The sequence below is a fragment of the Rhinichthys klamathensis genome, unplaced genomic scaffold (genome assembly GCF_029890125.1).
Source record: "Rhinichthys klamathensis goyatoka isolate OS25496 unplaced genomic scaffold, OSU_Roscu_1.1 h1tg000253l_1, whole genome shotgun sequence".
NCBI classification, from domain to species: Eukaryota; Metazoa; Chordata; class Actinopteri; order Cypriniformes; family Leuciscidae; genus Rhinichthys; species Rhinichthys klamathensis.
In genome coordinates, this window is record NW_026606775.1 from 257,587 (window position 1) to 272,889 (window position 15,303).

The 15,303-nt window shown below is 40.9% G+C and overlaps 3 protein-coding genes across 3 annotated transcripts in view; 2 read left to right on the forward strand and 1 right to left on the reverse strand.

Annotated features, from left to right (window-relative positions):
- Nucleotides 1–3,162, forward strand: part of LOC130101165 (zinc finger protein 420-like) — a 70,941-nt gene extending 67,779 nt beyond the window's left edge. Inside the window, exon 5 of the mRNA XM_056266752.1 lies at nucleotides 1,999–3,162. Coding sequence (XP_056122727.1) covers nucleotides 1,999–3,092 — 1,094 coding nt within the window. The 3' untranslated portion in view covers nucleotides 3,093–3,162. The remainder of the gene's footprint in view (nucleotides 1–1,998) is intronic.
- Nucleotides 1–15,303, reverse strand: part of LOC130101150 (gastrula zinc finger protein XlCGF7.1-like) — a 260,846-nt gene that overhangs the window by 206,865 nt on the left and 38,678 nt on the right. The gene's annotated exons all lie outside the window — the stretch shown is intronic.
- LOC130101133 (zinc finger protein 239-like) overlaps nucleotides 1–15,303 on the forward strand; it is a 122,734-nt gene that overhangs the window by 37,255 nt on the left and 70,176 nt on the right. The window lies entirely within an intron of this gene.

Below are 15,303 nucleotides of genomic sequence, written 5' to 3' on the forward strand. Positions count from 1 at the left end.
GCTCTCAGATTTCATCAAAAATATCTTAATTCGTGTTCCGAAGATGAACGAAAGTCTTACGGGGTTGGAACAACATGAGGGTGAGTAAATACTGACAGAATTTTAATTTTTGGGTGAACTAACCCTTTAACATTGTTTGCAAACAGGTTACAGGATAATTGTTGTTTCATTTAGTTATAATGTTACAATGGTTTGAGAGTCTGGGATGTGTTGCTGACTTACAGTAGTTTATAAGCTATGATTAGTTGTGTAGGCAGTGCACATTAGCCTACATGGATCTGCAAGTGATGGCGGGGGCTTGGAAATCACGAGCCACACGCGGCTGAGAGATCGCACAATTTTTTTCACGGCAAAATACAGATATTAACATAAAAGTAAAGCATTCATGGTGTTTTTGTCATGTTGCAATAGCCTGTTTAAACTGATTATATACCAAAATCAAAGCTGTTACTTTATGCTAATAGATAAAGGAGTCATAATAACATATTACATGCTTTGAATTACTTATATATAGATATGCAGTGTTCTATGCAGCCTGGATGGGTCGCTGTACGTGATGCAACACTTATTATAACCACAAGAGACTTCAGACTTGACTTGGACTCTAGCACAGAGACTTGAGACTTGACTTGGACTCTAGCTCAAAGACTTGAGACTTGACTTGGACTCTAGCTCAGAGACTTGAGACTTGACTTGGACTCTAGCTCAGAGACTTGAGACTTGACTTGGACTCTAGCTCAAAGACTTGAGACTTGACTTGGACTCTAGCTCAGAGACTTGTGAGCATCTCTGCTTCAGTGTCACTATAATTGTCATTTCAGTTATTGAGGCAGACTTTAAAAGCAGAAGGAAGAGCCATTGTAAGCTTTTTTATTTATTTAACTCATTGTTTTTTTAATGACAAAAACTAAATTGTTTTTCAGTTATCACAACTTTTATAACATTGGTTATTCAATAAACAGATATTACTGTTACTAAACTGAGCTCAAAATAAATTTAAATTCCAAATTGATATTGTGATACGTATCGTATCGTGGCTTTAGTATCGCGATGCGTATCGTGACATTGTTGGTGATACACAGCCCTACTTGCCATGGTCCATAATGTTTGAACAAAACAACAACAGTGTGAGCGTTTTTGGCCTAGTGGTTTGGCCTAGTGGTTTTTGGATATTTTACTGCAAAAATTCTACATATTGTACCTGTGAATTAACGCAGTGCTGAGAATTGCATGAACCAATGGTGATGCTGCATATCTGCACAAACCAATCGGAGCGCATCCTGAACCGAGCGCACAGCCTGCCAAAGGGGGCGGGGCATGTGCCTATATAAGCAGCTCGTCTCGCCATAGAATAGGGTGGGAAAATGGATCATATGTGTTTTCTGTTAAAGTAATCCAGTATAAATTCCTTTAAAAAAATTTTTTTTTCCAGATCTGGTCCTGTAGGCGTCAGTATCACACAGTGATCACAGTTCACACCTGCAGTGAAGCCCCTCCCACAACAATTCACCAATAAATGAATATTCCCATCATCCTACAAGAGAAGGACAAACTCCAGGAGTAGCAGCTGAAATCTGTGTGACTGTTAAAGATGGAGTTTATTAAAGAGGAGATTGAAGACATGAGTGATCCAGAACCATCCAGAATAAAACATGAAGATACTGAGGAACAAACAGGTTGGTGTCCATTCTTGATTCTTCATTGTTGACTGCTTTGGTGGCTGTGAAATAAGTAGTACATTGATGATAAATGATTTAGAAATGTATCTAATTGATTCTAACCTTAAATTATCGTAATGTTGTATAAAGTAATGTCAAATTGATTTATATTATTCAAATTAATGAGAATGATATAACAAACCTTCAACGTCAACGATCTGATACTTTATAGTCACACAGACAGAAACCTATTCTTTTGTTGTCTGCTTGTGTTCACTTGAATTTTCCTAAAAATTATCCTCCTTAAACTGATTATAACTACTTAATGTGTTCATTTTAGATCAGATGGGAATAACAGAGCTAAGAGAAGAACTGAATGAAGTAAAGAAACACTGTGACTTCAAAACTCAAGGAACAAAAGCCAAAAAGCGGCCCTCCTGCTCACAGTGTGGAAAGAGTTACCAAAATCAACGAAACCTTAATGTGCACATGAGAATTCACACTGGAGAGAAACCCTATACATGCACTCAGTGTGGAAAGAGTTTCATATCTTCATACATACTCAAAATTCATCTGCGTATTCACTCTGGAGAAAAACCATTTAACTGTGATCAGTGTGGTAAAGAGTTTATTTCATCATCAAATCTAAAATCACACCTGAAAGTTCATTCAGACGAGAGGCCTTATGCGTGTTCTCTCTGTGGAAAGAGTTTTTCAAGACTGAACGGTTTTAAACTGCACCAGCAAACACATAATGAAGTGAAAGATCATGTGTGTTGTTACTGTGGGAAGAGCTTTACTAGAGCTGGCCAACTTAAACTGCACCAAAGAATTCATACTGGGGAAAAACCTTACAAGTGCTCATATTGTGACAAGAGTTTCACTCAGTCTGGATCTCTGAAATCACACAAGCGAGTTCATACTGGAGAGAAGCCGTACTACTGTATTCAGTGTGAGAAGAGTTTCAAAGATTCAACAGGTTTGAGACAACATCTGCGCATTCATTCTGGAGAAAAACCATTTAACTGTGATCAGTGTGGTAAAGAGTTTATTTTGTCATCACATCTAAAATCACACTTGAAAGTTCATTCAGATGAGAAGCCTTATGTGTGTTCTCTCTGTGGACAGAGTTTTTCAAGACTGAACCGTTTAAAACATCACCAGAAAACACATAATGAAGTGAGAGATCATGTGTGTTGTGACTGTGGGAAGAGCTTTACTAGAGCTGATCATCTGAATCGGCACCAAAGAATTCATTCTGGAGAAAAACCTTACAAGTGCTCATATTGTGACAAGAGTTTCGCTCAGTCTGGACACCTGAAAGAACACGAGCGAGTTCATACTGGAGAGAAGCCATTCCAGTGTACTCGGTGTGGGAAGAGTTTCAGACATTTATCAAACATTCAAACTCACATGAAAAACTGTTGCAAGTGATCAACATTCAATTCTATATCAAATACATGCAGGTAAAATCTGCTAGATAAAATACTGAGATTGTCTATTTTTTTATTTGTTGAAATGAATGGAAGACTAGAAATATTTGAGAGGTTAGGCTTCAAAAGTGTATGTATATATATATATTTTTTTTTTTTTGTTGCAAAATCTGTGTATCTTGAATTAGATCTATTTATGTCGATCCATGTTTCTAACATCTAACCTTAATTAAAGGTGCTATATGTATTTTTTAGCGACTTCTATTGGTGTTGTTTCAGATTGCAACCAATTTTTACAAGAGCGCTCGTGCTCGAACACAAGAGTGAGCACTCATGGTACCGGCCACACTGAGACTTTCAACACACCGGAGAAAGCATCACACAACATGCTGGAAACTCATGTAAACTCCCACTGCAACGTTATAATAGACTACTTTTATCAGCTTGACGTTGAACTAATGCTCCATGCTCATACCATGATAACGTTACATTGACTGCATTTAGCCGACATGTGGTGTTATCTAGCATAAGGCATTTCACTAACTATTCGTGTATCTTTCACAATCAGCAATGTCAACATAGATGAATGAATAATGTGATAACGAAAACGGTTAGTGAACTAGACTGAACAATTTCAGTGTAACAGTAAGATCGTAGGAAGTAACATTACTGTACTGAACATGTCTGAAAATTATAAACAATATGATAGTAGTGGGATGAGTGACGTTAGACAGTAGATCTAGTACATAAAATACAAGTTACATCCTAAAGCACCTACTTTTTGTTATCCTGGAATAGTCGTTTGTATTCATTTCATGTCTCATGTATGTTGTAGTTTACCTTGCTATTTCATTACAGTTTACCATTATTTCAGCATATCTGAAAACTTGTAATTTATCACAATAAAAATAGCGGAGGTCTCTCCATAATTCAAACGCTCTGCCGATGCTGATCCGCGTTTTCGTCCTAAGTCGATCCGATTCACGTTTGGCCTGAGAGATTTCAGTATACATTTTTGTTTTTTATATTTATGTGGAGTTTGTGTTGGAGTGTGTGTTGTGCTGGAGGCAGGTCGTTGTTTGGTGTTATCAGACTCCATGTCGTTCGCTGCAGTGCCGTCGGTCGCATAGACTGTATATAAAAAGGAGAGAGGCTCGGGAGCGCGCATGCACGTCACATCCGATGGCTTTCGCATAAAATACGACCCGGAGACTTCACATAGAAATAGGAATATTGGCCTTCAGAGGTAATAGCAAAACCCGACAAGTGGATCATTGTAATGTGTGATTACAACCCCTTCACACACAGGCAATAAAAAAAGGATTCATTTTAGAAGAAAAGTTACATATAGCACCTTTAAAGCTGCAGTCCGGCGTTTTTCCTCTTTGTCGCCAAATCTGCAATTGCAGTCATTCACGGAATTATCAACTTTACGTAAGTTGTACTTCAACACCCTCGACACGGCACAGCGCGGATGAACACAATGTTTGAGGAGAGTGTGCAGCTGTCAATCACCGCGCTGGTGTGGATACTGGCATTCAGTGTAAAATGTCATCTGAACTAGTAAGAAACATCCACTTTTGTTCTGGTTCTGACATTGCAGTAAATCGCGCTGATTAAATCTAACAATCGCTTATAAGTTATCATATCACGCAAAACCGTGCAAATTATACTTTGTTCCCAAATTGTTAATGTTAACAACGTCAGGATTGCGTGACTACATGTAATGTCCTTCCGATATTATCCTTGTTTTCGCATGGGTCCGGTTGCAGTCTCTTTTTCTGTAAGTTAGCCACTATGAAAGTCCGAACGAAGTCTTTTGCATTTTACAGCGGGTGAATCTCTAGTTGTAACTGGTGATTGTCGTTTGAACCTTTCTGGATCCGCCATCAAATTGATAAGTTTAATTATATCAAGTGCTGTGAGAAAAGGCTATAAATCTCCACCTCCAGCATCCTCACACTCAATTTAGCCTACTAGCCGAGTCTCCTTCTTTATGTGCACAGATGTGACGTAATGACTCAATATAGCCTACTAGCCGAGTCTCCTTTATGTGTACAGATGTGACGTAATGACTCAATATAGCCTACTAGCCGAGACTCTTCTTTATGTGTACAGATGTGACGTAATGACGCAAAGACAAGCTCGAATCTCCCGCGGAGATCCACCAGTACCACTGGAATTAAAAACATTATTACAAGCTTACCGCTTTGAATCGAGCTACGGCAAGCAGATAGTTTTTAACACTGGCTGGTTATGTATTTTCTCAAATATGTATTTTGGATCATTTTTGACCCTAAAAAAAGCTACGGACTGCAGCTTTAACATGCTAACACTTTGAAACACACTATGTACTAAAACGTTCTGTTCTGTGTTTCTATGTTGCCATACCCCTGTTTAGTGTAAAAATAACAAATATGGGAAATGAAACTAGACAGAATGTCTAGGTTTGGAAACTTGTGATTATGAAGTAATGAAGAAAACAGAGTTTACTGTTTCCTAGTAACAGAAGAGTTTGCATATGAAGAACCAATCAAATTGTAGGGAAATTATGTTATGTATCATGTCATTTTTCCATACCACTATTCTTTAAAAACTGTTGAATTTGTGTAAACTGGTGGGATTCTCAAGGGAATTTGTCTGAGATCCACGTCCTTGCTTATTGCTTCTTTTTGGGAGATTTCCTGAGAACTGCTCGTGAATATCTCCCGGCCGTTATTAAAGCATTTAGAGGGCATTTGCTGAGGTCTGTCTGTTATTACTGCTGCGCAGCAGGTCAGTTTAGGGAAGCAAGTAAGTTAGTTAGCAAGTAAGCAAGAAAACAAGTAAATTGGAATTATAGGATTAGACTCGGCTGTAGTCGATTGGAGGGGCGCTGAAGTGTGAACTTAGCTAACGTTAATATATAGGCGCGCTAGAGTATAGGTATTATAGGTGGGTTGTTAGGTTTAGGGAAAAGACCTATGACAATACTTATTTACTAAGTTTACTATATTGTCTTCTGATAGTACATGCAGTTATGATAATAAACAGAAAAAACATCTTGTCTTGACAAAAAGCGTTTAACTGTGATTGTTTAAACTGAAAACAAGTGAGAGAACCATGAGAGAAATCATGTGTGTTTTGAACACAGCAGGACTCTCCATTGGTCTAGACTGACTCTGTCCGGTAGTGGCTTCACTTTTACCTGTTTGCATTCAATATAGATTTTGTTGATAATGATTGACTAGTAGCAGCCATAGATTTATAGAATTATAGCAAAGTGTTCAAACTGCTATTTGTAATTAGTTAATCTTACTTTAAAAAGCGGGCAAATCGTTTGCCTTACTATCCCTGACTATTGCCTTATGAATGAAATAACACTTTGAAAACAAAGGTATAACATGCGGCCCCTTTAAGAAACATCACATCGCGCACTGCGCCTGCGCGGAAGACGCTTTCACTAGTTGAGGCTGAAAGTGACGCTGTTAACGATCGTGAATGAAGGACAAATGTGGAATATTTTCTCCGGATGCAGTATATTTCTAGTCTGCAGGTGAGAGATGTTCCCAGATTACAGAGTTTAACATTAACCAGCTCCAGAGTGCAAGCCCTCATATCGTGAATAAGGTTTGTCTGCACTGGAATCACACGAGCGAGTTCATACTGGAGAGAAGCAGTGAATCATATAAAGGAGCGTTGTCCAAGTGTCACAGTGAGCAAAGCATATCCATCATCCAGTGAGTTTGTTTGCAGGTTCTTTATTGGTGTGACAAATATTTGTACATTTGTATTGTCAAAGTAATGGCACCCTTTCAAGTTAGCTGTATTCTGGATACATTAAGAATCATGTTTTGTTTAAAATAGAAACCACTATTCTGAATATACAATTAAACCAAATAACATGTAATTTACTAGATGCTCTGACAAAAAGCCAATTGTTGCAATACAGTCGTTATAGACTAAATATTTTAAATTATTTTTCTAAATAGTTTTGAATGATTGATTCAATGACTCAATCACTTGTTGTTCCATTACTGGATGTATATGAGCGTTTTTGAACGAACCTCATGAATTAAGTATTTTTTAAGGATTGATGTGAATTGGGCATAACAAAAACAACAACAACAAAACATGTAACTAAAAAATAGCAAATTAAGAGTCTAACAAACAAAATGACTGAGCCATAACGTTTAACTGAGCTGCTGAAAAGCATCTTTATCTCGTTCAGTAGTCCCTGTTTTCACCTCATTCATTATGCTGATGTCTGAGATCTTCTGTAAATTGGCACATCAAGCATGTCATTAGTGTCAGACAAACACAGGATCATCACTTTATGTTAATCCTATTGATGTGTTGTATTTTTTACCCCTCAGCTTAAAGTAGCCTACATGACTAAAATACTTTTGAGAATGAGGAGTCACGTGCCGATTTGGGCGGGGTCTGAGCCGGTCGGCCATGATGGTAGGAGACGCTATCGGTTGCCAGGGGCAACGCCTTCAGAACTTCACAGAGGCGCGACTAAACATTCCAGAAATAGCGAAAGAGAGACAGCGCAGCTTAGTATTTGTTTACATTTTACATTTGACCGATACGCGGCAGTTTCTTTGGAAGATATGGAGAAGGAAGAGAAATGAAAGGGGTTCTATCGGGAGAGACTAAATAACAATGCTAGCCAGTTTAGAGAAACTGCTTGTCAATAAACTGACAGCAGCAACAGCAAACAAAGCCTGCTTTCAAAAGCAACACATTTCAGCACAGTTCGCCTTTTATTTAACACAAACGAACGAAATTAATACTCTGTTATTCATCTAGAGTTGTTTCATTTGTTATAGATCTGTACCGCAAAATGTTTTAAAAAGACACTTTTTTTAATGACATACGATTCGCATTGACAGGGGAATGTCCGATCTGTCCGCTGGACGTTGCACGGCAGGTGCAAATGCACGTTATCTGATTCATATCAGATTTATTTCCACATATGAATGAGGCCTGAATGAAACATCAAGTATGACTGAACTCTCGCAGTTTAACGTTACAAGTTTGGGGGTTTCTAAGTCTTGCACCCGCAACAGACTTGTTCAGCTTCTAATGACTTAAAGCTTCTGAACTCTTGCATTGTGTAGGCAGTAACGTTAGTCACTGATACCATAAACAAACCAGGTAATTAACTATGTCAGCGTATGTGAAAGGTGGTAGTGCTTTGGGTCTTTCGTCCATTCTGAAGCAGGTCGTACGGGTCCATGTTGATGTCAAGTAGTTTCTCTAAATAACGCTGCTTTGTGTTGTTATTTAGTCTCTCCCGATAGAGCCCCTTTCCTTTTGCTTCCCCCTTCTTCATTTATTTCCAAGAAACTGTGCCTTATCGCAAAAATGCAAACAAATATCAAGCTGCTCTCTCTCTCTGTCGCTATTTCTCTCGGTCTCACGGTCGAAGTAACCATGACAACGGATAGCGTATCCTACCAAGATGGCGAATCCTTCCCACAATGCAACGCGGAGTGATACGCGTGATGTCACCTTCTCATTCTCAATTAAAGGCAACATAAACCAAACCTGCAGTGCAAACTCTCTTTCTGACACTGAAATAGACCAGTCACGTGATTAGTGCAGATCCGTGGAGTTTTATTTGAATGTATATCTGAAGGGAAATGACTGTCTTCATAAAAGTTTCAATGGCATCTTTCCTCAGTATGTCTAATAAAGTAGTGTTTTATTAGAACTGCATTGCACAGTTTACCATTGACATTGGTGTTGTTTCAAAATAACTTTGCCACCTAAACAACATTTTCTGTTTTAATATCATTTGTTGTACAGTATGTACTAGTTATCTGATAATAAAGGCCTTTTAATTCTATAGAGTGCCATGGTCATCCTAAAGTTTTCTTTGGGGTATGAATCCATCTTCATACCTCCAGATTTATTTTTCTCTTATCCTGAGTTTTCACAGTACACCTAATAGGTGTTGAAAAACGTCTTATATTCAGGTGTGCATAATTATTAGGCATGTTTCCTTTTACAGATAAAATAAGCCCAAAAAGAGATATAACTCTTTAAATAAAAAAATGAAATGCCCATGAGAAGGATGCAATACTAGAAATTGCAGATAAGCATAACAATTGAACAGTGCTCAAATGCTCATTGGGTCAGCAGTCAGTCAGACAAAAACAGGTGGGGAATAAAATGTGAACTGTTAAATAATGAAGAATTAGGCTAAGTGTGAAACCTTTAGGAACCCTTTAGTCTCCAACACCACCATTTTCCAGAACTGCAACCTACCTGGAGTCTCCAGAAGAGCAAGGTGTCAGGATCTCAGAGACTTAGGTTAGGTAAAGAATCTTAAAAAATGACCCCCACTTAACAGGAATCACAAGCTGAAGTGTTGTACGATTCATGAAGACTGTTTTTTATAGGCTTTATAGACAGACAGATTGAGAGTGACTCTTGAAGGACCAGCACCACATCCTATTGTAGCACTGTTTGAAGAATTCATCTTCCAGAATCTGGCAGTACGTTTCGGGAGTTCATTTTTAGTCCATCTCTGCAAAACACACTTCAGGGTAGGAGACTGATTAAAAAGCTGGAGACTAAAGGGTTTCTGATGGTTTCACACTTAATTCGTCGCCTTATTTCTTAATGCTTTTGCAGTAAACGTGTCTTTTCTTCTCCACCTGTTTTTGTCTGACCCTGCTGACCCAATTACCATTTCACTGTCCAATGGTCATGCTATTTCTACTATTGCATTAGCATTGCATCCTTCTCATGGACATTTAATAATTTTTTACTTTTGTAATCTGAGTTAAATCTCTTTTTTGGCTTATCAGTCCTTCCAGAAAAACGTGGAGTTTTTTTGTGTGATTGTTGCGGGCAAAAATCCTTGATTATGTGGCCCCTTTTCTTTTAAAGGGATACTCCACCGTTTTTTCATATTAAACTATGTTATTCCCTTAACTAAGACAAGTTGATACACCTCTCTCGTCTCAGTGCGTGCACTCAATCGCTCTGACGCACGGTGACACTTTGATAGCACAGTTCATTCAATACGTGCCAACACCTCCACGTTTTGCCTATTTAAATACAGTTAAACGAGTAGTGTAACTTGACCAAGAATGGTGACACAAAATAAAACGTTGTGCTTTTCTAAGCGTGTAAAGTGGATAACTATAATGTATGGCGGAATACCACAGCAAGTGCTTGGGAGCACTTCGACTCGGCGCAGTAATATCATCACTCGTGAAAAATCCTCTCCGGAGTGATGATATTACTGCGCCGAGTCCATAGATATATATGCGCTGAGTCGAAGTGCTCCCAAGCACTTGCTATGGTATTCCGCCATACATTATAGTTATCCACTGTACACACTTTCGGTTAATTCACATCAATTAATAATGTGTGGGGACACTCCGAATCCACTATAATCTTAGATAACTTGCACTCTGAGCAGAGTAGAGAGCACTTTGGGCGCGTAGCCATACCCTGAGGACAACCTTGTAAATCGCCCACTCGCTTGACCGATGCTAACAGGAGTGCGACCCATTGAGGGCTCTAAGGACTGTCGATTGGTCCCAAGAGGGTAGGTTAAAAGGACGAGGTGGGTTGAGCCTCCTTGCCCTTTTCAAGAAGCGAACAACCAGGTTGCTTCTACCCAGTGATTGGCCCACCACAGGAGCTTGGTATGCTGCTATGGCCACCACATAGACTTGGAGCGTGGAGGGTGTGCGACCCGCGTCCATTAGCGCCTGTAGGAAGGAAAGCACCAGTGGTACTTCACCTTGAAATACGGTCTTGGTTCCAGTCTGAGAAAACAGACCACTTAAGACTATGAGGCGTCTCATGGACGAGGCTCTAGCTTCAGACATAGTATTCAGGACTCTTTGGGAGGTCTGTAAGTTCCCATTGAGGGGACATAAGTAGAGGGCCCACAGCTCGGGTTGGGGATGCCAGATTTTCCTGTTTGCCTGGGAAAGGATGTCTTTCCTCAGGGGAATTGGTCATGGGGCTGCTGCTAGCAACTGAATCAACTCTGGAAACCAAGGTTGGGTCCTCCAGAGAGGGACCATAAGAAGAATGGGGCATCTATCCTCCCTGATCCACTTGATGACCTGTGGGAGAAAAATGTGCCTTAAAAAAAAAAAAAAGATCAGAAAATCAACGTGCCTAATAAGTCTGCACGCACTGTACTCCTGCGGAGTAGACCAGTACCTGCATGAATCGTCATAGACATAAACTGAGAGAAGTAGCTCCGGCTACAATGTTCTTCTGCAAGATTCATGCAGTTTTGTTTATTAACAGCTAGATTTCCATTACACGAGAGTAGATGTTAAAACTTCATGCTGATTTGTACTCGGCTTTCGCCAAGATAAGCAACACTAAGACGTAGTTTTACAGTAAACTATGCTTCTCCATCCATTTACACTTCTTTCCATATGATGGTGTGACTCCCCTTCTGTCCGGCGTTAACGGCTGCAGTGTACTTGTCGCGTCAGCACACGCGACGACTGCAACTACAGTGGACCAGCACGACAACCGTCTGGATTGAGCCGAGTAGGGGACATCTCTAGGGTCTTCAAGTGGGCACCTTCCGTCCTCAGTGTTTCGTCGACTAGCCCACGACACCTCAAGAGGGCTCGACAGTGACCGTGGCGTCCCAGAGTCAGCCCCCTCCGTCCCCCACTCAACTCAGCCCAGCTTACTGACCTCTACATCCCTCCTGCTGCTGAGACCACAATCTCACAATCTCTCCGCAACCCAACCATACGCGCCAACCCGTTTGACTAAGGCTGTCGAGCCCCACTGGTGCGTTAATATGCAGTTTCAGTGGCAACGGTTCCGTATGGCATACCACCTACCACCGAATGTAATGACTGTAAATACTATACAACCTATACAAATAAACCAACAGACTCAAGTTTTTCAAGAATTCTACGAAACCGTAGCGTGGCGGCCTGTACACAGGCAGCTAGAATCTTTCCGTCTCAACCACAGCCAGTTGCTGCTCCTTTCTGCTGCTTCAGATAAGTTCTTTACTGTGCGACGCAACTCTTGGCCACTGAATCCGACGTCTCTAAGGAACCGGGTTGTAGAGTGTGCCACAAAACCTCGACAACCCACTTCCACTAGATAAACCTGGACTCTCCATCCTCGCTGTTCTGCTTCAGTGGCCAGATGAGCATACCGCAGTTTCTTCCTCTCATATGCCTCATCTACCGCATCCTCCCATGACACTGTTAACTCTATCAGTTGAACAATGCGTGCTGATCCAGACCACAAAACAATATCTGGTCGTAGGTTAGTGGTGGCAATCTCAGGTGGAAAAATAAGCCGCTGATCAAGATCAGCCAGCATCTTCCAGTCCCTAGCAGCTTCCAGTTGTCCTGGGCGAGAATTGGTGTTAACACCTTTTCTTGGTGGTTGCTCGCCTGGGCGGAAGAATATTGTCTTCTGCGTGTAATGTTTTGCTAGAACAGGCGGCAACTTATTGGTCATACTACGCTTGCCTTCCAATGCTAAAGCCAAACATCGCAGTACTTGGTCATGGCGCCAAGTAAACCGACCTTGGCTAAGAGCCACCTTACATCCTGTCAAAATGTGCCTTAATGTGGCAGGTGATGAACACAAAGGACAAGAGGGATCCTCTCCTACCCAGAGGTTTAGGTTCTGCGGTGATGGGAGAACATCATATGTTGACCTAATAAGGAAACTGATCCTACTCTCTTCCATTGACCAAAGTTCTTGCCAGCCCATCTTGCGTTGTTCCACACTCTCCCATCTCATCCACTCTCCCTGCTTGGCCTGGGAAATGGCCTTTATACACCTCATCCTCTCCTCCTGCTTTCGCACCTCGTTGACTACCAGCTTCCTCCTTTGAGCTGGGCCTGCCTTGTGCCATTTAGGAGGAGCTAAACTGAGCCCAAAACCCCCTCTTCCATGCTGTACCTGTCCCACGATATCCCCAATTTGAAGGTCAGCCTTTGCCTCTACTACAGCTTTCTTTGCTGACCACTTTCTACCAGTTTTTAACACAGGGGCTGCCTCCCTTACACATTTGTCGCGTGACTCTACTTAAACTCCTCGGTTAAAGCAGAGACAATTACAATAATTACAATAATTACAAAGCAATATTCCTTTACTATAAAGTCCCACTCTGCTGAGGCAGCGTGGAACTCCCAACCATTTCCTAATGTATGAACTTATTAACGCTTCCAGCTTATCCACTGTTGTCAAAGAAACCTCGTACACAGTCAGTGGCCCCAGCAACCTCGGCAGTAGACCAAACTGAAAGCACCAGAGTTTTAGTTTGCCTGGTAGAGCACAGCTGTTTATGCTCTTCAACCCTTCCACTGCTTGTCGTCTAACTTCTCCCACTCAAACTGTGTCCTTTAGATCCCCATCGTACCATCTCCCAAGACTCTTCACTGGCTTCTCAGCAACTGTTGGTATTGCCTCACCATTAATGAAGAATGTTTTATCTACTACCTGTCCTTTAACTATCGAGATGCTCCTTGATTTAGAGGGCTTAAACTGCATTCGTGCCCATTCAATATTATCTGTTAACTTCCCCAATAACCGATTAGTGCAGGCTACTGTTGTAGTCATGGTTGTCATGTCATCCATGTATGCTCTGATTGGTGGTAGTCGCATCCCAGAAGCCAAGCGCTCTCCTCCTACTACCCATCTTGATGCCCTAATGATTACTTCCATTGCCATGGTAAAAGCCAGTGGAGAAATGGTGCATCCTGCCATAATTCCAACCTCTAAGCATTGCCATGCAGTGCTGAATTTTGGAGTTGAGAAACTAAATTGCAAATCTCCAAAATAGGCTTTCACTAAATTTGTTATTGACATTGGTACTCTGAAAAAATCAAATGCTGCCCAAAGAAGCTCATGTGGCACTGAACCATATGCATTAGCCAAATCCAGGAATGTCACATGGAGCTCCTTCCTCTCCTTTTTAGCTGACTGAATTCGTTGCCAGATAACATTGATGTGTTCTTAGCATCCCGAGAACCCTGGAATGCCCGCTTTTTGAACTGAAGTGTCAATGAAGCCATTCTTTAATAGGTAGGTGGACAATCTCTGGGCAATAATGCTGAAGAAAATCTTACCTTCAACGTTTAATAGTGAAATCGGACAAAACTGACTGATGCTTGTAGCATCTTTTTCTTTAGGTATAAAGACCCCACCTGCTCTGTGCCATGCTCTAGGTACAACCTGTTTTTCCCATGCCACTTTTATCAATTTCCACAGAATTCACAGAACTCCTGAAGCACTCTTGTACACTCTGTACGGAACTCCATTAGGCCCTGGAGATGATGAAGCCCTTGCCTTTCTCACAGCCTGCTCTACCTCTTTCCACTTAGATGCACATACCTCCATTTGGTATTCTGGTGGGTTGATAGGTGGTATGTCTGATGGAATTGACATAGGCTCATGCCTTTTTGCATCTGTATGCGTTTCCTCCAAATATCTCTCTAGCTCAACCCTAGATGCTTTTAAAGTGCCATTCTTCTCACTGGTGAATAACTTCTTTACGAATTTGAATGGGTCTTTATAGATAGTACATTTTAAGTATTTCTGTCATCTTGTTAGATTTCTGATTAGTTTAGATATTATTTTAATAATATAACATCTTGGTTACTAATGTAACCCTGGTTCCTTGAGATAATAGGAACAAGTATTTTATCTTGTTGGCCGGCAGTGGCTCAGTGGTTCATGTAGGTTGTCTACAAACCAGAAGGTTGGTGGTTCAATCCCCGGTTCCACCTGGCCAAGTGTTGAGGTGTCCATGAGCAAGACACCTAACCCCAGCTGCTCCCGACAAGCTGGATGGCAATGCCTTGCATGGCTGACACCGCCATCGGTGTATGAATGAGTGAGTGAATGGGTGAATGTGAGGCAAACTGTAAAGCGCTTTGGTGGCCATTGGGTCTGTGAAAGCACTATATAAATGCAGTCCATTTTTACCATTTGTTAGACGCTATAGGGAAAACTCCTTTTTCTCCGATTATTTAAGCCTTTTATTAAATTAACGCAGTGTTGAGAATTGCACTAACCAATGGTGATGCTGCATATCTGCTCAAACCAATCAGGGCAGAGCCTGCCAAAGGGGGCGGGGCATGTGCCTATATAAGCAGCTCGTCTCGCAATAGAATGGGTGGGGAAAGGGACCATATGTGTTTTCTGTTAAAGTAATCCAGTATAAATTCTTTTTAAAATCTTTTGTTTTTTGACAG